We start from the raw sequence: 23,373 nt of genomic DNA, 5'->3' as shown, positions 1-23,373 counted from the left end.
CTTATTCACTCTTTTAAATGAAAAGCTAAGCATTTCTCCGATGCCTAAGAAATCCAAGTAGGAAACCCTAAGCCTTGCTCAGCTTTAGAAAGAAAACAATGTGTCTGTGTCCGTACAGACAGAGTGCCAGACTTGGAGTCAGGAACACCTGAGTTCGAATCGGGCCTCAGATACAAACTGTGTGTGACCCTGGGCAAACCCCTGCACCTCAGTTTACCTGTTTTCTCATCTGCAAAATGAGGATCACAACAACACCTACTTCACAGGGTTGTTGTGAAGATCCAATGAGAGAATAACTGTAATGTGCTCTGCAAACTTTAAGGTGTCATAAGAATGTTGCTGTTATCATATTATTAGAAGTAATGGATGGCGTACAGAGATGCCTTGGACATATTAAATACAGTCTATGGAACTAGGGGACTAGCCAGATGACAGGGTCATGGACCCCGAGCTGGAAGGGCCTTCTGAGGTCACTTGAATCCAACTGCCTCATCTTCCTGCAGAACAGAGATGGAACGGCCTACCAAGGTCACACAAGAAATAAGTTTCAGAGGGCGGACTCGAACCGAGGTCCTCCACAATTGCCAGAGCACCCTGCTGCCCATGGGTCACTTCACTTCTTGGCTTGAAGTCTTTATTTTATTCTACCCTCTAGTTAAGCAGACAAATAATTTATGAACTTTGCCATCAGGGTTTGTGTCTATTAAATCAGGCTGGGAATCTTTGCCAGCAAAAATGCAATGAACATTGGGAAGACAAAAGAGCCATTTCAGAGGGTCAAAGAATTCAGAAGTTGATTTCTATCCATGGGTAAGGCTCCTGCAGTCATTTGTCTGGGAAGTAGGAATGAAGATTGTGGCCTTCTCCTTAGGAAATGGGCCTTGCTACTCTGTATCCCACCACAAATCACTGCTCACTTCTAGTTCAGCGAGCTCTATTTGCGGGTTCAAACAGATAGATTATGGGCTATGTGCAGATGCGGCAGAGCAGGTCAGGGCAGGGCAGGACAGGAGTGTCCTGAGCGTATAAAACCCCAGGACGTTCTCTCTCCATACAAGGTTGCCAACTACTCCCTTGGGACATAATGGTAAGTCAAAGTGTGGCCCCTGAATTTCCTGCCTCCTGCTCTTTTCTCCTGAGTCGCAGCTTCAAGGCTCATAAATGGCCACATATATTTTCACAGCAAGTAGGCCAGCCTCTGTTTATAGGTTTGGGTTTACCTTTTCTCTGTTGTTTCAGCACAAAAGATTAAAATATAACTTATACCTTCTTCTTTCTCTTTACCAGAGATCAAAGGTCCCTCTGGAAAGGAGAGAAATCTCACTGAAATGACCTAGGGAACATAATATTATGTGCTGTGTTGGAGGAGAGTCTTTAATGAGACACTAAAACTTTTCAGCCAAATTACTTAAGTTTAGTTCGAATACAACCTTATCATATAGTAGACCATGGCTTACGATGATTTCCAAATGAAGAAATTTATTATATGCATTCAAACGGAAGTTGTTCACATGTATATATTAGCACAAAATTCCTAAAAAGACTATCTTCTAATTTCAAAAGACCCTATAATCTCTTATTTAAAAAAGATAACATTAATAAAAAACAAATTTTGTAAATTTTGTCAAATTTATTCAATTTGTTTATTTAAAGATTATTTTAAACACTATCGCCTTTGTAGAAACACGTATGTCAAAATCAAAAATTCTTAAAAATGATTTTGGCCAATTATATAACCTCTATTAAATCTTCTGGAGAAAAAGAAGCCCACAATAATAGTAAAAGGATAATAAAGCAAAAGGTACCTTTTTTTGCTGAAATGAAGCCAACCAATCCTGAAGCTGTAATCACACCAATTTTTGGAAGAAAATCTTGAGGTGGATTCTTCAGGTAAACATATGCATCTCAAGAAATCATAAAAAAGCAACAATTTAATGGAAAATAGTCCAGTTGAATATTACATCCTATTTGGCATGCTTACGATAAAGATATAATATAGAAAAGTCAAAGCCAACTAACTACTAAGATACGAGGAAAGTATTTCTAAAGTTAGTGCTGAAAATGTACATGTGGGCAGGATTCTGAAGTTAGTATCCCAGAGATTTATTAAACGAAAAAAAAAATAGGACATCTTTCTTCATCTTCCGGTTTTCCAATATTGCTCCTGTTTCAAGATTTCACATGACAGTCCTAGGGAATGTGTTTTAAGAGAAATCACTTGTTGCTCTTGCTTGGAACTTAAGCAGTTGACACAAAATGTACAGATAAGGATGGCCAGAAGGACAGCTCAAGTTTTTTACTGAGGAGCTTCAAATGAGCAGAGAAGACAAACCCAAAAGAGAAAAGTAGGGCCTTGATCCCTTCAATTTAAATATGAGCAGAGACTCTCATCAGTTTTTGAATGATAGACTTTCCAGACCTCTGTGGCACTGATCACAAATGAAGAAATAATCCAGCATGGCTTTCTCAGCCTATCCTGCTTCAGTGTGGCCAGGGCTGGGGTAAAAAGCAGAGCTGGAGAGAAGGAATAGAAAGGGAAGTCCAGACTGTGTAGAACTGGGCATAGGATCACATTTATTAGACAACTTACTCCAAGCCCATTTTACAGATGAGGAAACTCAGATCAGAAGAGGTAAGTGACTAGCTCAAATTAATAAAAAGCAGAGAGAGGATCTAACCCTAGGCACAGGGCTGTCCAATCTCATCATTTCCCTCAATAAAAAGAACACTATCAAAGTGAAGCACTGTTGCCATTGGCAATAGATTCAAAGGAAACCACAAATTCAGGGGTCCCGAGCCAAGACTGAGCTGAAACTAATTAATTTCTATACCTACGTATCTATATGTGGATCATTAACTTTGTGAATTATCTACGATGAATTTAAATTTCAAAATTGTCTTCTCCTATGTTCAGAGGATGCAAACTCATTTGACTGTTAAGCAAGGCCAAGTATGATTAAATGGAAGAGGAATCTGTTGTGCCAAAAATCACATAACACATTGCTATGGCAAATAAAAAGGACTTTTTGATGCTCCACTATTTTGCTACAGTTTTCATCCATTGGCATTAATATTCAAAGACTGATTCTATGTCTTATTACATCCTGGAAATGTTTTTTTTTTAAATAAAATAATCTACAATGACAATTTTCAATTGGCAGTTTACAATTGCAACGAATTTCTTCTCAGTTTTTTAAAACAACATTTGTTATTTTAAATAGTCACCAACTATGGATTGCTGCTTTTAATTTCTTTTTTAGCTTTGTATAAACAGTATAGAAACAGGAACCAAGCTCTGATACTGAAGATCTATTTAATGGCTTGTTTATTTCTTTCCTATCTTATCAACAGGGCAAAGTGACCAAGGTTGTGTGTGTGTGTGTGTGTGTGTGTGTATGTGTTTTTAATTTAATCTTATGAGTCATATAATCAGAACATTTTGAGTCATAACTAGTTTATTTACCTTTCCCAAACTGTACTGTATCCATTATTCCATTTTTCATCCAAACATAAACATCCTACCATAAAAAGGGAAAAAAGGGAAAATCAATCATGTGAATCTTTAAAAAATGACACAAAAGAACCCATATCTTTTAAAATGAATAAAAAATTAAAGTGAGCAAATAGGGATTTGGGAGAAGGACCCTTTTGGGGAACAGCAGAAATCAAGGGGGTAATGGATAAATGGAACTACTGAACATTTCAAAAGAAAAACATCAATAGGGCATTGAATCTAGGCTCCTGCTTCCAGTTTCTACCATGGACCTTACCTGAAGCCTTAGTTTCCTAGTCTATAAAAATGGTAATACAACTTTTCTTCTTGAAACATCTGTGAATAGTGGGGTAGCTGCCCACAGAGTAATGCATGAATACAAACATTTATCAAATTGAGAATAAATGAAGAGGATGACATTTTAAGAAGGGATCTTTCTTCATTTTAGATGAGCCATGCGATTAACATGGCTTAGAGCATCAACAATATAATGCTCTAGGGGAGAGCAAAGCCAAAAATCCAAAGAGGGAAGAGCAATGACATACTAGGTACATACTAGGTTTCCTTCACTGAAGTCTTCCTCAGGTGTCACAAAGTCACACCGTGTCTTGAAGGCTACACCAGCAGAACACAAGGGGCAGGTATTACCAAACTAGAAGGCCTTTCAGCCTAGTCCAGGTCATGAACTATTTGCTAAGGACCAGCCTAGCTAAATGTGACTCCATCACCAAAAGGTTGGTTCACAAGAAGGATGGATCTATCAGATACTTCATCTCATGAAACCAACTAGGAAGACAGATCATGCATTGCATGCTTAAATAGAAGTGATTTGCACGAGGACTTTTGCTGAAATACTGAAGAACTTGAAGGAAATTTAGAGATCATCTAATCAAACCTTTTCACTTTACAGATAAGGGAACTGAATTAAGGACAAAAGATTTAGCAGCGGAGTTAGGATTCAAACTCAGAATTTCTGACTTGACCACATCATCTCAGAACTCTTCAGCAAAATATTTTCTCTTACCATTTACTATATAATCCTCAGCCTTGTTTAGTGGAATGCTAGGGAGAACATAGTCAACATTACATAACAAGAAAATAACCAATTGATCAATCAAACATGTTAGGCACCTACTATGCAATGCAAATAGTGCTAGGCAACAGGGGTATAAACACAGAAGTGAAAAAGACTTTGCCCTCAAGGATCTTACATCCTAATGGAGAAGACAATATTCACACACACACACACAAACACACACACACACAGTCACAATGAATATATTCAAAATGAATACAAGGTACTATGGAGAAGTAGCCAGCTGCTACCAGCTGGGAAGAACCAACATAGGCTTTTTGTAGAAGAAAGTCTTTAGGCTGAGTTTTGGTAAAGAAAGTGTCCTTCCTATTTCTTTCCGTTTCCCTTTCTGAATGCTTTGCCTCAGATTTTAGTACTGTGATTATTTTGAGACACAGCACAACACAACAGATAGAGAGCTAGTGTTAGGACGAGGGTGGCCTGGGTACAAATCATAACCATAACCACTATACTTCCTCACTTCTACATGAATATGGGCAATTCCCAAAGACCAGGATTCTATAATTAGAGGTTTGGGAGCTACATGGTGAGAAAAAAGTGATCACAGACTACATGGCCAGGGTATGTAAGATTGCTCTGATTCTAATTTTTTTGTTTGGTAACATTTCACATGTCTTTTCGTAGCTCTTTTCTTCATGTTTAGCTTTTGACCATGATCTGGTTAGTGCAGAGTTCTACTGGTGAACTTTCTCTGCTGAGAAAGGTCAGCTCCTTCTTAGCAATTCAGTCTTTAAAGAGTTGCAGGGGGAACTAAGAATTTAAATGCCAAGTAGAGCTTGAAATGCCATCTTCTCTGTCTACCCACTCTGCCACACTGCCCCTTATCCTATTTTATAGTGCACTCATACTTCAGTATATTCTATAACTGTTAGACTCTAGATCATTTCCAGTATTTTTGCCATTACAAATTATGCTACTAATGATATATCAAGAAAACATCTTTCTTCCTTTAGTAATGTCCTTGGGGTATACTCTTAATAGAGAAAACCTATACCAAAATGGGTACAAAAAGTTACAGTGCCCTTGTACTGTATTGTAAATCAGAGTTCTGCCAGGAGTGGTTCCGGTGTGTCCATTTCTCCACAGCTCCACTAATACTGAACTTTATGACTCTGAATGAACCAAAAGGTGGTCATGAGACATGGGGTGCCTTAAGTTGCCTCCAATTATTAGAAATTACTGGTTATTCAGGTGGTAATTGAGACTTTATCCTTTGATCTAAGCAATGTTTCTGAGGCTCTAAGTTGCAATGAAGGTCCCAACCCACATTGGGGTAGGACATTTCCTCAGCAGGGAGTTTTTTAGGCCAGTGAAATCAGGGCTGTAGTCCGTATCCGTAATCCTATCCTTTGATCTGTGCGGGAAAGGATCTTAACCTTAGAAATGCATAACAGTTCTTTATATAAACACTATACTGTTTCTACAGATGCCCCAGATCTCTAACTCAGGAAGCAGTTTGGCATCACTTTGTTTTGGAAAATGTCCATTGGGAACCTATCATTTGGGTTCTTCACGAGACATCGACTGACAGGTCCAACTAACCATTCAAAACCCTCTAGGGGTGTTGAGAACTAAGAAGAGTGGACATCGGGATCATTTAATGGGGCAGCACAACTCAGATTCTAGGCAGGAAGCCGGTGGGGGAGATTAGTGAAGCAACAGCCAATTCTGCCAACCGTAAGGGCAAAGGACAAATGCCTTCAAGAAATCATTGTAATAGTCTACTTAGCCTAGACTTCCTCCTCAATCCTCAGCTTTTTTTTGTTGCTCAAACTATCTTAAATTCCTTCCTCTCCTTTCTAGTATGCCATCAAGCAACCCCTCCCTCCCAGTAATATTTCAGGCAGGATGGGGAGAGAGGACCTCTACTGAGTACCAAGTACCCTTTTCTTTCTCCTTCCTAAGGGTACCAGACACAAAAAAGAGCAGGCATCCAATAGGAAGCCTGCTGGACTACCGGGATATGGCTTACAGGGGACCTGAACATTTTCCCTCATTAGCTAAGTTACACCCCCCAAGGTCATGGTGTACACTACAGCCCAAAGCACAATCTTTGGGATGTTTCTGACACCCCAGATCCCTTAATCAGATGTCATGAAGGCAACAAGAGAAAAAGCTTTCAGAGAGAAGGAAACTTAAAGCATCAGATTGGACAAGAGCAAAAGATGATATGGGATATTAAGTTCTTCTATACGAAAAGCATACATGCACTTTACATGACATAGGCTCTAATATGAGGCAGATAAAGATAAATGAAAATATACAAGCAGCATCATATTAGGGTTCAAAGAGAAACTAAATGCTACTAACCTATTTGTCTTTACTGAAACTTCATCCAAATACATCAAAAACGAAATGGTTGTTGAAACTGTGGATTATGAATTTCAATCACAAGGGGGCACTATTACCCAAGTTTTCAAACACCAGAGTATTAGCTGGAGACGTTAAAATCTGATGTCTAGGATACCAACAGAATTCGAGGGAGAAGTCATTTTTAAAGACTACGTATTTTTTTTAAATTATAAGAGCAAAGTTGTTTACGTTCAAAACGAAATGTCTTCAAAAGTGTCTTTCGGTCCTTTCCTTTTAACATTGATGGGAATTAAAAGTCCTTTCGGTCTTAAATAGGGTGACGGCTATGGTAGCAATTTAAGGATGTCTCAGGAGGAATTTGCTTCACTAAAGACAAATTTGAGAACACTAAGGAAAATTTGGTCTCCGGAGACCTAAGTCTGAATCATCTGACTGCTGGCATTAGCCTCAGGTGTGTGAATCAGACCTTAATTAGTCAAGACATTTTCCCTGAGATCAAACTATTAAGAATGTATTGAGCTTCCTTAAAAAGACAAACAGTACCGCCAGAAAAAAAAAGACCCTGACAAGCTCAGAATAAAAAAAAAGGACAATGTTTTTACAGAGGACCAGTAAGACCATTTAGATGAGGGATTCGGAATCTTTTTTTGTGCTTCCTGGACCCTTCTAGGGAGTCTAGTAAAGCCAATGGATCCTTCTCAGAATCATGTTTTTACGTAAAACAAAACACATAGGATACAAATATATAGCTAGATATATAAAAAGAGAGATAACAAAATATATACTTTAGATAGTTATATGCTTTTTATATATTTTTATTATATGTACATAATAAATATATATAAAATACAAAGGAAATCAATTCTATTGAAATAGTTATCAGCATTTAGAAAAAAACACCCAAGTTCTTAGACCCTAGATTAAGAACACTTACTGCAGAATGACAGTATTTCAAAAACAACTGGAATATTCCAGGACTATATTACAGATCTGTGAAGCACAGGAATTTTTAAAAAAATCTTAATAGGCAACAGAATGAATACAGGTTAGGTTGGGAGCAGATTTGAATGGCAACTGGCTTAGAATGATGGTGACAGTGATTCTGATGCCCGGACACGGGCTCCAAGGTCACACAATGACAGTATCACGCTGATGTGAATACCACTACTGTGCGGGCTGATGCTGCTCATTCGAGCAGTGCCTGGCAACAGGGTGAGGCAGACTGGCTGGAAGGGCCAGGCCCAGCTGGGAACACATCGGCCTGAGCCTGACCGGGAACAATCAGCAATGGCAACCTGGAGAGGAGGTTTTTGTGTTTGAAAATTCACACTAAGAAATACCTAAAAACACTCGAGCTGTTGTGTGGCTAAGAACACAAAGCAGGCACTTTAAACCCTTGTGTTAGGAGAAGGATCACTGACATAATGTTTCTTACTTTGCACCAGCCGAAATAATGAGACGCTGTGGTTCGGATGGAAGCAATGCGAGTTTGTAAATGGCCAGGCTGCTCTTCGATGTACTTCGAATGGAGAGATGGCGCATTATAAATTGGGAGCTGCAAAGGCAAAAAGAAAGAAAAATACAAATTTATATGGAAGAGTCCCTCTCTGTCTCCCTCACATACACACAAACATAAACAGCCAGGAGTCAGTGTTTGTCTACCTGCCTCCCTCCCTCTTTTCCCCTCCCCTCTCCCCCTCACATGAAAAATTCAAGGAAGAAAAACTCTTTTCCCACAAAGAAAGTCTCCCAACCTTGCTTCCTCAGCACAGTGTCTGGCACATCTGAAGCATTTAATACATGCCTGTTAAACCTGAGTGACAAAGCCAGATTCTGATCAGCTTATACCTTAGTATCTAGTAAGGCTGGAGCACACAATATTAAACACAAGACATAATTAAAGAAGATCCAAGTGTGAAAGCCAGTAAGCAAACATGAATTCCCAGTGGCTCCCAGGCAGCTCGATCTTTTGGCTGCAGGGGCCGTGTGGGCCTCTCAGCAGACTAGTACCACCAGGCAAGGCTTTTGCTTGAGCAGAGTTACCAAATGATCGCCTGCTTTCCAGGCAGAGAATGATGAGGTTTCATTGTTATTTTGGACACTGCTAAGCCAACAGCTACAAGGAGGCAAGGGAGTTGGTGACTTCCTCACTTCACTCCCTCCTTTCGGGATGATTATCTACACCCTCCCTGATAATAAGCTCACCTCACATCTGACAACATGCCTGTGCTAGACCTTCAAGGAACTGTCTGCTTGGGGCTCCACTATCCCATCCAGTGACTGCCTCTCCTGGACACTTTGGGTAAGCTCCTAGCCAGGTTTCTCTTCCACTCCCATCTCTTTCTCATCCTCACTAAGCCTCTCTGGGACTGTAACCGCCAGTCAGCCAGTAAGCATTCATTCATTCATATATTTATTTCCTGAGGTAATTGGTGTTAAGTGACTTGCCCAGGGTCACACAACTAGGAAGTGTTAAGTGTCTGAGGCCACATTTGAACTCAGGTCCTTCTGACTTCAGGGCTGGTGCTCCATCCACTGAGCCACCTAGCTGCCCCCGTCGGCATTTATTAAGCACCTTCTGTGTGCCAAGCACTGTGCTAACGGCTGAGCACAGAAACCATAAACCAGGATCAAATCAACTCTGTCCTGGTTGTTATTTCCGCCTTGTTCCCTATGACCTCACTCACTATTCCTGTAACTTGCTGGAATCAAAGGGCCCCTGCGGGGCCACCACTTCCCCCGTGTGTCTGCTTTTGTTTTAGCATCTCTAGCATCCAGTGCTCACTAGCACTTAGTACACACTTTCTCCTTCCTTTCTGCCTCCTTCAGGAGACACAGAGAAAGGCTCTGTGAAAAGCTTAAGAGAGGCATGTGCTTATTTATTAACCATGGCTAGAAGGAATCAGGCAAGTGTGATGCAGGAAGTTTACCAAAGATCTGGTCTCTAGTCACATCCTCCAGATGCTGCCAATAACCATTGTGTCTTCCACCTCGTCCTCTCCAAATCTGCTCTCAGATCCTCTGATAATATTCATATTATATTATTATATATCAATATATAATTAAATGTTAGAGACTACCACATATATTAATATAATGTCATAAATGAGTGATATTATCTTACCACTGTAACAGGGAAAAGGGCTTAGGTGAGGCAGTATAATATAGTAAATGGAGAGTGGGTAGGAAAACCAATGTTCAAATCTGGCTGTGTGACCCTGGGCAGGTCTTTTAATATCTCAGTGACGCAGGTCATACTTTAAGACCATAAACTGTAAAGAAAATGCTGACCTATCTTGGTTAAGCCAACAAAAACATAGGTCATGAGCCTTCAGTCTAAAAGCCTCATCTCCCAAGATATCAGTCAGCAGAAGGACTTTACAGGGTCCAGGACCTTCCAGAAGCCCCGGCACCCTCCACTCAACAGGAGTTTGCAGCCTACGGACTGGCTCTGCTGCCTGACCAGTAAAGGGAGTACAGAGAGCTGGACATGGCATCAAATCCAGCTCTTCAGTGGGTGCTCCTGGGCTAGCTACTCAATCTTTTTTGGTGCCTCAGTTGCTTTATCTCTAAAATGTGCAAGATGGACTGGAGAGCCTCTTAGGGCTTCTGGTTACCATTCTCCGGTCCTGTTATCCTATGGAGAAGAAAAGGAGGCTTGGGGGTGGGGTGTTGAGAAGCTAGCCCTATTCCTTCTACTGAGGAACACCCTGATCATGGATACAAGAAGCTGCACATGCTTGTTCTTTATTAGGGATAGGGGGTGAAATCCACAGTCAAGTCTCAGTTAAATGGAGCCCAAGTAAACAGTACTCTCCTCTAGCTAACAAGATTTCTCCTGCATTGTTAGTAGAAATCAGCAAAGGACCAGGGAATGATTCAAAACTACTTATAAAGAATTTGCTAAAAGAGCTTTACATCCAGTCAAATCTCATACATTTTTAACGATCAGAGACTTGAATAATAAACTCATGTTTAGAATGTTGACTCTGAGACTTTAAGAGGTCAATAATCAAAGGGAGATTTCAACTGGGAAAACTACCTAGAAGATGGAGAAATCTTTTAGAAAGGGGGAAGGGAATAAGCAGCTACAGAGTATCTCCTACGTTTTAAGCACTCTGCTAAGCGCTTCACTAATAATATCTCATTTGATCCTCATGACAACTCAGGGTAATAGGTGCTTTTATTTGTCCCATCTGACAAGTCAGGAAACTGAGGCAAACAGAGGTTAAGTGACTTGTCCGGGAAAAGACAATTAGTGAGGGACTGAGGCAGAATTTAAAATGAAGTCTTCTTGACTCCAGGTCTAGAGCTCTACCTCCAATGCTACTTTGTTGCCTTTAGAATATTCCCTTCCTCAAAATTTGACTAAAAATAACTTTACACTGAAGTATAGACCTCATTTTATACAGGGTGCTCCAAAAATCTTAGTGCAGATTAAAGCTCCTAAGGCTTAAAATTTCACTAAGACTTTTGGGACACTCTTGTCTGCCTAATAATATCTGTCAGTCATACTCAAATCTACTCAAACCTAAGCAAAATCTTCACAAGTTAGTTTCTGGTTTTTAAATGCATAGAAAATGTTAAGTCCAAGCTAGCTCCCTGGAGCCCTCAGGATCACCCAGACTCAGGATAAGTAAAAGTCCTTGGTTTTTAGGGAGAGAAGTGAAAGAAGCAGGCAAACTGCCACAAGTTTTGCCAAAGATCTCTTCTCGATTCTGGAGCCCAGACTCTCCACCTTTCTCCTCCTCGTCCTGCCGCCAAGTGACTCTGGCCTGTCTCACCCCACCTTCTAATCCTTGCCTACGATTATCTTAACACCAAACATTGAGCCAGCATCAACTGTGAGAAGAATCATTTATCCAAAAATATGCTAATAGAGTCACTGTCTCATATGGAAAAGGTAAAGTGCTCGGAGTGCTCGATTGTCTGATTCAAGTACACCTTTTCATAGTTTCAGCCCTTTACAAGAAAAAACAGGCTTTTTAAAGGTACTGTGCAACAAATTCTTATCAAAAAAAAAAAAACAGAAGTAATTCTTACTTATCTGTTCTGCAAGTTCCCATGGGATTTTCTTTATTAGGACACATTTTTGTAAATGTTATATACCAGGCTATCCAGAAGTCTTAAGTTACTTTGTGCACTGCTACTTAAACTAAAAACAATTTTTCAGGAGGAAAAATAATTTCGAAAAATAAGCTTCCCTCTGAGATACCACTACACATCTGTCAGACTGGCTAGAATGACAGAGAAAGATAATGTGGAGTGTTGGAGGGGATGTGGCAAAACTGAGGCACTGATACACACGATTGGTGGAATTGTGAATACATCCAGCCATTCTAGAGAATGATTTGAAATTATGCCCAAAAAGTTATCAAACTGTGCATACCCTTTGATCCAGCAGTGCTACTACTGGGCTTATATCCCAAAGAGATCTTAAAGAAGGGAAAGGGACCCGTATGTACAAAAATGTTTGTGGCAGCCCTCTTTGTAATGGCCAGAAACTGGAAATGGAGTGGATGCCCATCAATAGGAGAATGGCTCGATAAATTGTGGCATATGAATGTTATGGAATATTATTGTTCTGTAAGAAATGACCAGCAGGATGATTTCAGAAAGGCCTGGAGAGACTTACATGAACTGATGCTGAGTGAAATGAGCAGGACCAGGAGATCATTATATACTTCAACAACAAGACTATATGATGATCAATTCTGATGGACGTGACCCTCTTTAACAATGAGATGAACCAAATCAGTTCCAATGGAGCAGTAATGAACTGAACTAGCTACGCCCAGGGAAAGAACTCTGGGAAATGAGTGTGAACCACTTCATAGAATTCCCAATCCCTCTATTCTTTTCCACCTGCATTTTTGATTTCTTCACAGGCTAATTATACACTATTTCCGATTTTTTTTGTGCAGCAAGATAACTGTATGGACATGTATACATGTATTGTATTTGACATATACTTTAACATATATAAGATGTATTGGTCAACCTGCCATCTGGGAGTGGGGGAAGAGAGGGGAAAAATTGTAACAAAAGGTTTTGCAATTGTCAATGGTGAAAAATTACCCATGCATATGTCTTGTAAATAAAAAGCTATAATAAAAAAAGAAATGAAACAAGAAAAAAAAACATTGATTGTTTAAAAAAAACTATTTTGAAAAAAAAAATAAGCTTCCCCTCATAATTGTATTCTGCAGATGACTCCAAATCTGAATTTCCACCCTCTTTCTTCCTTGAGGCTCATCTAGGTTTTCTTAACTGCCTACTGCACAATCACCCCTTGAATGTCCTTCCAATATCCCAAAGTGAACCATTGCTTTCTTTGCAGGCTTTGGACTGCCTCTTAACTGCTCCACCATTTCTAGAATCCCACAGGTTCCAAACCTTAGTCATTTCCAACTCTTCCCACTGTCTCAGCTCCTAGAGACAATTGATTGCCAAGTTCAATCACACCGACTTCGATTATCTCTTGCCTTGGCCCACTCCTTTCCAATTCCATTCCTCTAGCATGTTAGCTCAGGCTCCTGTTATTTTCTGCTTGAATGACTGGAATTACCTTCTAACAGGTCACTCTGCTTCTTGTCTCTCTCCTCTCCAACTGATCCTTACTTTGCTGCCAAAATCATCTTCCTAATGTACAGGATTGTTCCTACCACTCCCCCGATTCCCACTGCCTACTCAGTAGTCTGGCATTCAGGACCTTCCATGATCTGCTTCCAAATGGATATTCCTCTTCACGTGTGTTCCATTCCAGCCAAGCCAGAGGCCAGTTCTTCCCTCGACTGCTGTCGAGGGTTCTGTTCTGTGCCCTACGTCCCCTTTCTGGGACAGACTCTCAGCCCTCACCAGTTCTCAAAATCTTTTTCTTTTCATTAAAGCTCAGCTAAGATGCTACTTCCTTCCTAGTTCCATTCGTGATCCTTCCCCTTCCAGGTAGGAACCTCTCTTAGGTACTACTTCTCAGTCTTATTATTCAAATGCATAACGAGTGCTTTGAAGGAAAGTACACTTTACAAAAAAAGAAACATCTCTAATTGTGCCTAGCACCTAATAGATGCCTAATATGCCTGAAGAGAAATGGTGAGAATCTGAGGAAACTGAATTAGGTAATTCATAGCTCTATTTCGCACTCACTTCTTTCTTCAGTGAGGTCAGAATGTTTTAAAACTCATACTGTTTGATATTCTTATTATACCAACAGAATCACCTCAAAACAGGCACTTACCTGCGTTGGTTTCAGTGTCTTTTGGGGGGCTTCCTCTTCGGCTACGGCACGCACATTCAGAGACGCAAAAGTGGTGAGAGCTGTCAGCTTTTTCATCTGGGAGAGAAAAAGCAGAGACCTCATCAACTGGGACCTTTTTCTCCCTCTTTCCTATGAAGCTCTGTGATTACGTGAGGAGTGCCATCAGCTCCGGCTAATACAAATGAAAACCCGAGTGCTCCATTTTTTTCTGAGGGGAGGGATGGGATGGGATGACACCGTTGGACTTGGGAGTGAGTAGAAACCTCTCTTCTGAGACATATAACCCCTACGAACCTGAGTTTCCTATCTTGCTGGAATGTTAGAAGGATAAAAACGTGTGTAAAAAAAACTTAGTAAAGCTTAAAAAGTGCTGTATAAATGTCAATTATTATTTCTCCCCCAAAACCCTTTCTCACAATGATTATTAACAGATAGCAGACGATCTTAAGTGCTCGCTACCTACCTACCTATGTTTGTACAGTGTGTAACCGGATGAATGCTAAGATGAATCACAGATTTTTTAGAGTGGGAAGGAACTTTAGTGTAAGGCATGACAAAGTACTTTGGATCCAGGAACTCGATGATTTGAGAGGGGGGAGAGGGGGTGGAAAATCAAAGAGAAACAAAGGGGAATGTGGGTAGCAAAAGCAGGATGTTTCCCACAATGTCAGGTGTCTAACTCAGACATTAAGAGCTAGAATGAAACTTTTAAAGATCCAGCCCCCTCATTTGACACATAAAGAAACTGAGGCCCAGAGAACAGAATTGTTTTGTCCAAGACCATACAAACAAGAGAAGAAAGAAAACTAGGAATAGATTCCAGCTCAGCTGTCACTAAATCCAGAGCTTTCCCCAGCACTGTTACAAATGAGAGCTACGTGTCATTTCTCCTGCTCTGTTAGGAGGATTTTAGAAGTCTTGGTGTTCACTTCTACTCTAACCCCATCCCCTCCTCTGAAACCCAAGCCTCTCCTCAGGTGCATCTGGGCACTGAAGCAGGCAGTGGGCACAGAGATGCCACACTGTGGCTTCTGACATAGTTCTGGCTACTTGGTACAAGATCCAAGTCAGGCAATGACAATAAAAGTAGGTGGCCTGAGTAGGAACCTAATTGTAGTTGGGAATAAGAGTGGCAAAAACCTCAGGAGCCAAGGACAGGTGGCATGGCATTTAGGATGTAGTAAACAGTAACTACTTGAGGAATCAGGCCAAGTTCACCATGGTACAGTGCTCATGGCCTAAGCCCAGGGTTACAGGTCAAGATTAGAATTTCAGTTTTCTAATTTCGAGGAAACCCCAAGAGTTCCTTGGGGTTCACAACCCTCCCATTTTAGAGCTGAATTTGGAAACCCTAGGACTCATTATGAAAAATTCAGAGAAACAGCATCTACACAACTCAAAACGACATCCTCATTTGCACTGTTTTCCAAAGTATTCCTTTTTTTTTTTTTTTAACCATTTTCAAACATTAGATAAAGAGAAAAGTGGTATTCTTTTAACTTTCTTTGAATTTTTAAGATTATTAAGAAAATTAGCCTCTCAGACCAAAAAAATCTCTCTTTTTTAATTAAAGCTTTTTATTTTCAAAACCTATGCATGGATAACTTTTCAACATTGATCCTTGAAAAATTCCTCTAGATTGCAAGTAATCCAACATATGTTAAACATGTTAAAATATGTTAAATCCAATATATGTATATATACTTATACAATTATCTTGCTGCACAAGAAAAATCAGCTCAAAAAGGGAACAAAAATGAGAAAGAAAACAAAATGCAAGCAAACAACAACAAAAGAAATAAAAATATATTGTGATCCATACTCAGTTCCCATAGTCCCCACTCTGAGTGTAGATGGCTCTCTTCATCACAAGATCACAGAAACTGGTCTCAATCATCTCATTGTTGGAAAGAGTCACATCCATCAGAACTGATCTTCGTAAAATCTTGCTGTTGCTGTGCATAATGATCTCGTGGTCTTGCTCATTTCACTCAGCATCAGTTCATGTCAGTCTCTCCAGGCCTCTCTGAAATCATCCTGCTGATCGTTTCTTACAGAACAGTAATATTCCATCACATTCATACAACATAACTTATTCCGCCATTCTCCAACTGATGGATATCCACTTGGTTTCCAGTTCCTTGCCACTACAAAAAGGGCTGCCATAAATACCAAAAAACAACTCCTCAAAGTTTTCCTTGCAAACAGTTCAAATAAAAATCCCAGCAATAAAGCACACTGTTTTCCAGATTGTCCATTTGCACTAATTTACTTCTGGAGATTTATGTGGGGGAGCACCTTAGGAGAAACGGGTGATACCAAGCATTCTGCTGCTTGTATAGCAGCAGTAACTGGGCCTGCTTCAATACTATTTTAAGAAAGTAGACTGCTGGCTCCAACTGAGAAATTTCTTGTTTTAATCAGGCATAAATCTGGTTGGTGCAGATAATCAAAGCAGCACCTTGTCAGAGGACATTCTTCCTTGTACAACATTATTTTTAATAGGAAAAAATAAAACATAAGCCTTAACTCATGAGTTTATACTGAAGATTTGTCTTCAGCAAGAAATTTTTTTTTTTTTATTTTCAAGGCTTCCTGTAATGCATGTAGAAACATCCATAGCTTTTTCCTGCTGATTCATCTACCCATGGAGCCCTGTTCTACATAAGTTTCTCCAAATCATGTATGTGTTAAATGGATTGTGGCCTCTTCCCATTCAATCGTGATCCCTTTTTCTCTCATTCTATGTCTGGTATGTAATTTGTGTTCTGGTGGGAATTTTAATCAATATCAATAAATATATGAATTATTTGAAGCTTTGATAGGAAAAGTTAAAGAAACTCAACTTCTAGCTCTACTCCCATGCCCCAACAAAGATGGAAAGAAGGAAAGGAAATAAACATTTATTAAGTACTTGCTCATTTCTAGGAGCAGTTAGGTAGTATAGTGGATAGATTATAGTAGCCTAGAGTCAGAACGATTCTTCCTGAGTTCAAATCTGGCCTCAGATACTAACTGGCTATGGGTCCTTGGGCAAGTCACCTCACCCTGTTTTCCTCAATTTCCTCATCTGCAAAATGAGCTGGAGGAAATGGCAAACCTCTCCGCTATCTTCACCAAAAAACCCCCAACTGGGGTCACAATGAGACATAATTGAAAAATGACTGGATAACAACTGAAAGTATTTACTATTTTCCAGGTACTGTGCTAAACACTTTACAAATATAATCTCATTTGATCCTCACCACAAACCAGAGAGATAGTTATTGCTGTTATTATCCCCATTTCACAGCTGAAGAAACAAAGAGAGGTGAAGCGACTTGTCTGGAGTTACACAGCTAGCAAGTATTTGAATCTCGATTTGATCTCAGGTTTTCCTGATTTGAGGTCCAGTGTTCTACTCACTACAGTGGCACCTACTACCCCGACAAGGGAAATTATGTCATCTTCAAATTAAATTTTTTTTTTACATATGTAAGTGTGGAATACATATGTGCCAGGTACTGTGCAAAGAGCTTGACAAATATTATTTCATTTATCTTCACAACAGGCCTGAGAGACAGGTTAACATGTGCTTTAGTCAAATGAACTTGGGTTCTTCTGCATCAAGGAGCTACCCTGAGTCCCATACTTGTCTGGTTTTTGAGAATATCACAGTACTACCTTTGAATGCTTTGGTGGTAAATGACACATTGCTCTACTACCCTGACCTAGTGGCATAGTATGTCAGGCCTGGAGTAGAGAAGACCTGAATTCAATTCAACTAATCTGAGTCAGCTTCAGTTTCCTTAATTGTAAAATAAGAGATCACAATAACACTTGAACAATGGAAGCAGTTCTCTGTTTCAGTTAAGAAAAAACATTTAATTTTAAATTATTTGGTAATTTTAAAAGAAATCATGATGAATCAATCAATGAAAAGTGGTAAAATGGGCTCATATTTTCTTTTCCCTTTCAATGACAGTCTGATTGACTCAGAGTGAATGTAAATAGCAATTATTTCTGCTTTGATCAGAAACTCTGATAGTCTTCCCCTTTCATATTTATTTATTTATTTAGAGTGTTTGGTTTTTGACCAGGTAAAAGAGGAAATTCTTTGTTCTCCATTGCTACCTCACCTTAATCACTGATTAGGTGTTACCTCAGTCAAACTGAGACCTATTGAAGACCTCAGCTGAAAAAGGCCAAGGTCTCCCCCTGCATCCAGGGCCATCTCCAGATATACTAATCTATGTCTGTCCACTGGACCCAGATGACTCTGGAGGGGAAAGTAAGGCAAGTAACCTTGCACGGCCTCCCTCACTCAAATCCAATTCACTTGCACGTCCCGGCATCACCTTCCTGACATCATGGCTGTCTTCAATGAAAGACAAACAGCAATAACAATGACAGAGCATCCCTAGAGTAGAATCGCATCTGCACAGATTTACAAACAGCAGAGTTTGCATGACTTTAAATGAATCAAGATCAGTTAAATCTTTCCTAAGACTCAGTCTTCACAAGTGCATTTATTTACCAAAAAAGTAAAGCTCAATGACTTGGTTGCTTTCTTTAGTGAGATAGCTTTTATTTCCAATTTTCTCCCTTTTGACACATTAACATTATCTCATCAGTTAAAAAATATAGTAAGCATTAGATACAGTCTTTCCTCAAGGGATTTTTATTACTAGAATTGAGGTTTAAAGAATCCCTCCTCCACTATAGCTCTTACGCTCAACAATTTTCTACTGAAAAGAATACCTGCATAATAAAAATGGATCTAATCTTTAGAATTCAATTCTACACACTGGCCTCTTGTTTAGATATGAACACCACAACAATTAATTATTGAAACTGAAAAATATGTCATAAATAGTAGGGTATCTATAAATTGGGGCACATCTTTAATGATAAACCAAACTAAAAAATGATACTTTAAAGGTTTACTATATCAAGAGTACAAAGAGAAGTAAAACACATGACATTATAATTTTCCCATAGTATTGTATGAAGAATGAGGCTCAATACAGGTTAGGAGGAAAGGGAATTAATGAAGGGAAGGCCCTCAGATATACTGATTTTACTCTCTTACTGTTGGGAGTGTCCTATCCATAATGTAACCATAGTTTTAGTCCCTATCCCTAGCTACTTTACCATCCTATTTTGAAAGTAACACAGATGACTCTTTGTCAACTTTTAGCTTCATGTGTAACTGCTCTAGCACATACATTGTGTACTTTCTTCTTTATTTCCCTTCCTGCTACCCTAGTTCAGATTCTCCTCATCATACTGTACCTGCTTGGATTCCTGGAATGACTTTGTAATCTCTTCTCCTTAACTACAGTCTCATTTGCTTCCAAATGATCCCGGATACTACTTCCAGATTAACATTCCTAAACTAGTATAGCAATTACTGAATGTTAGCACTAGTAGGAGCCATAAAACCCATTTAGTACAATCCCTTCATTTTAGAGAAGAAAATGAGTCTTAAGAAAAAGGAGAAAACTGGCTTCCAGAAGATAGGATTTTCCTAATCCACACAAGCTACAACAATATCATATTCCTAGTTGTCATTTCTGAAATGGTATTCCATCTTGCATTTGCAGAAAGAATACATAATCTAAGCATAAGCATCTAGTATATTCCAAAAGTTTTCATGCATTTTTAACTACTGAAGCTTATAAGTGCATGAAGACTATTGGGGCACTTGGGGGGATTAGATGATAACTCATGTCTGAGGTGCTGCATATTAGCACAAAAGGTTTTGACTATCCATCACATAATTCAAAAGTTGGTATTACTGTTAAAAGTACATTTATTAACTGAAGTGAATAACAGCAATTTGATTGATCAAATCATGTATTGCTTTGCCTCAGATGGTACCTTATCAGTTTTGGCTGGTTTTTTTTCCCTTCACACAATGCTTTGAGTATTTGAAGTCGAGAAGTCAATTATGGAACTCTAGGTAATCACAACCAAGATACTACACATACCATTAAACCTCCAACTGGTATGCCCAAGTTGGATTCATTCCAGGGATGCAAGGATGATTCAACATTAGGAAAATAATCAATTAAATTAAATAAATTAAAATCTTAATTAAAACCAAAACCTATAAAGCCACACAACCAAATTAGAAGATGCAAAAAAGTCTTGATAAAGAACAGTACTCATTTATGCTAAAAACCCTATAAAATATAGGCATAAAGGGACCTTTAAAAAATATTACAGAAGAGATTTATTTAAAACCAAAAACAAGCATCATTTCCAATGGGGACAAATTAGAATATCTAATAATAATGGAATAAAACAAGGATGCCCACTCCTTACTATTATTTGATATATTTCTAGAAATGCCACCAACAGCAGTAAGAGAAGAAAGGAAAGGCATAATGATAGGTAAAGAAGAGATAAAATTATTCTTATTTTCTGATGATATGGTATACTTGGAAAATCCTAGGGAATCAGCAAAGATACCAAGACATTTAATGACCAGTCAAAGTGCAAGATGCAATATAAACCCTCAAAAATCAATAGTTTTCATATAATAATGAGAAAACCCAAGGAGCAATAATATAAATGGAAATCACATTCCCCATAATCACAAAATGCTAAATTATCTGGGGATTGACTTCCCAAAGCAAGAGGGGAAAAAGGTTTGAATATATTCCATTACAAAGGGCTTCTTAAAGAAATAAAGAACAACTTAAATAGCTAGAGAAATAAATATTCAGTGCTTAGGACTGGGCTGTGCCAATATAATAAAGAAGACAATACTATCAAAGTTAATTAATCTTTTTAATGCTATACCTATCAAGTTACCAAGGATACCCTTTATGGAACTTGATAAAATAATAACAAAATTCACTTGGAAAAACACAGAATCTAGAATATTATAGGAAATATTGAAAAGAGGTAAGGACTAAGGGGGAGAATAGCACTTCCAGACCTCAAAGTAGATTATAAAGCAGCAGTCATCAAAACTCTCTGGTTTTGGACAAAGACAAGGACAAATCAGTGGAACAGTCTAGACAAGAAACAATCAGAAACAACAGAGCTTAATAAATTAGTGTTCAAAAAAGCAGAAAACATGAATTACCTGAGAATTCCTTATTTGATAAAAACTACAGAAAAAAGTGGAAAACAGTCTATCAGAAATCAGGATTAGGCCAACATCCCCACAGTAGACCCTAAATGGATATATGATCCTAATATTTTAAAGATCATACTATTTTAAAAAATGAGAAGAGAAGCAAATCATATACTTCTCACAGGTATGGGGCAAATGTACTCTTAACCAAACAAGGAAACAATTACAAAAGATGAAACAGTAACTTTGATTTTGTGAAAGTGAAAATCTTCTACATAGACAAAATTAAGGCACCTAGAATAAGAGGAGATGTGGTAAAATAGGAATGAAGAATCTTTGTATTAAATTTTCTCTGATTAGGGTTTTGTATTCAAGATATATAAGCAATTAACAAATATATGTAAAATAATTGTCATTTTTGAACAGATGAGTGATCAAGGATGTGAATAAATAAAATTTGCAATTCCAAAGAATTACAAAGCATTCATAATAACATAAAGAATGCTAATAATAATGAGAACTGCTAATAAAAAGAGAACTGCAAAAATCAAAATAATTTTGAGACTTTACCTCATACCCTACAAAGATGACCAAAATGGCAATAATATTGGAAGGATTATGGAATGTTAGGCACACTATTATATTACTGGTGGAGCTGCAAAGTGGTACAACTATTTTGGAAAGCAATTTGGAATTATGCAAAAAAGTGACTAAAATGCCCATACCCTGTTATGTCTCAGTTTCCCTGAATTGTTCTGTCTCAGTTTCCTTAAATTGTTCTGCTTCAGTTTCTCTGGTGGCAACCCCCTCTTCCTGGCCATTAGGACTGAGACAATTAGGGTTGGGAGCTCTGGCCACTCTAGCATTCCAAAAAGTCCTATAACTCCAGATGGCTTATCTCAAATACTTAGATGGGACGCTACCTTTCTGGCCCAGACTTCTTCTTAACCTAGCTTCTTAATTCCCAACTTAGCAGAATTTATGATCCTTCCTTCTTCATCCCCAACCTGTCAGAATAAAAAAATTATGGTCCTTCCTGGAATTTTCATTCTACTAGTGCTCTGCTCCCCCTTCCCCTGTCTTTGTTTTCCTGATCGCTGGAGCCCTATAAGAGTCTCTGGAATTACTTGCTTGTTGCTGAATGCTTTGAGACAAGAGTCCCATTCAACTCAATTAGCTAATATGGATTTGCCAGTCCAAACTCTACACTATTAAAATACTAAAAACATCTAATCTCTGTCTTGTCTCAGCTACTTTGGCATTTACAACCCTTTGAATCAGAGACCATTGCGGGGCATATTCCCAGGAAGTCATTAAAAAGAAAAATGACCTCATATGCACTAAAATATCAACAGCAGCACTTTTTTGTGATAGCAAAGAACTGAAAATAGATGACTATCAATTGAAGAATGGCTGAAAAAAATGTGGTACATGAACATAATGGCTGAAAAAACATAATGTTTGGTTAGAAATCATCAATTTGATAAAAACAGAAGCATGAGAATATCTAAATTAAATGATATAGACTGAAGTAAGCAGAGGCAGGAAAACAATGTACACAGTGACTACAACAATGTAAATTAAAAGAACAACTATACTCAACAGATCAAAAGAGAATGTAGCAGAACTAAAAATATCAAATATAACTTGAAAAAAGAAATAGGAGACAGTCTTCCTAACTAGCAGTTGTACTTATTACCAGGGTGATCTTAGGCAAGTAACTAGACTTTTATGGGCTTCCATTTCCTCATCTATATAAGGAGATAGTTGGATTAAATTATATGAAAGAGCTTTTTTTGGCACAAATTCTAAGAGACACCTGGGTGGTGCAATGGAATTGAGTGCTGGAAAAACAGCTAAAATCTGAACTCACACATTAGCTGTATGATCCTGAACAAGTAATCTAAACTTTTTGCCTCTGTTTCCCCATCTGTAAAGAGGGAACAAAAACAGCAATAATGGACTAAAGATGTAGAAAAAGACATGCATTTTCTGACATGGACACTGAATATTTGTTTTGCTTAACTATGCATATTTATTATAAGAGCTTTGTTTTTCTTTTTGTTCCCTCAGTGGTAGGGGAAGAAGGAAGAAAGAAAAGAGATAGAAACAAAGTTGTCAAAAAATGAAGAAAAGAAAAAGAG

General features: G+C 38.6%; 1 protein-coding gene across 7 annotated transcripts in view; it reads right to left on the bottom strand.

The window, feature by feature from the left end:
- The window catches only part of APOOL (apolipoprotein O like), a 104,114-nt gene that overhangs the window by 6,576 nt on the left and 74,165 nt on the right, over positions 1-23,373 (bottom strand). For 6 of the 7 annotated variants that reach the window (XM_051968541.1, XM_051968539.1, XM_051968545.1 and 3 more), the window contains exons 2-5: positions 14,140-14,235; positions 8,338-8,457; positions 3,464-3,518; positions 1,806-1,904 (exon numbers count right to left, since the gene is read on the bottom strand). In XM_051968541.1, coding sequence (XP_051824501.1) covers positions 1,806-1,904; positions 3,464-3,518; positions 8,338-8,457; positions 14,140-14,235 — 370 coding nt within the window. Of the gene's footprint in view, positions 1-1,805; positions 1,905-3,463; positions 3,519-8,337; positions 8,458-14,139; positions 14,236-23,373 lie in introns of those variants that run through there. The other variant, XR_007948814.1, reaches the window with a different exon arrangement.

This window comes from Antechinus flavipes, chromosome X, assembly GCF_016432865.1.
Source record: "Antechinus flavipes isolate AdamAnt ecotype Samford, QLD, Australia chromosome X, AdamAnt_v2, whole genome shotgun sequence".
NCBI classification, from domain to species: Eukaryota; Metazoa; Chordata; class Mammalia; order Dasyuromorphia; family Dasyuridae; genus Antechinus; species Antechinus flavipes.
Note: the sequence above shows the minus strand (reverse complement) of the source record. Positions and strands in the feature narration are given on the sequence as shown.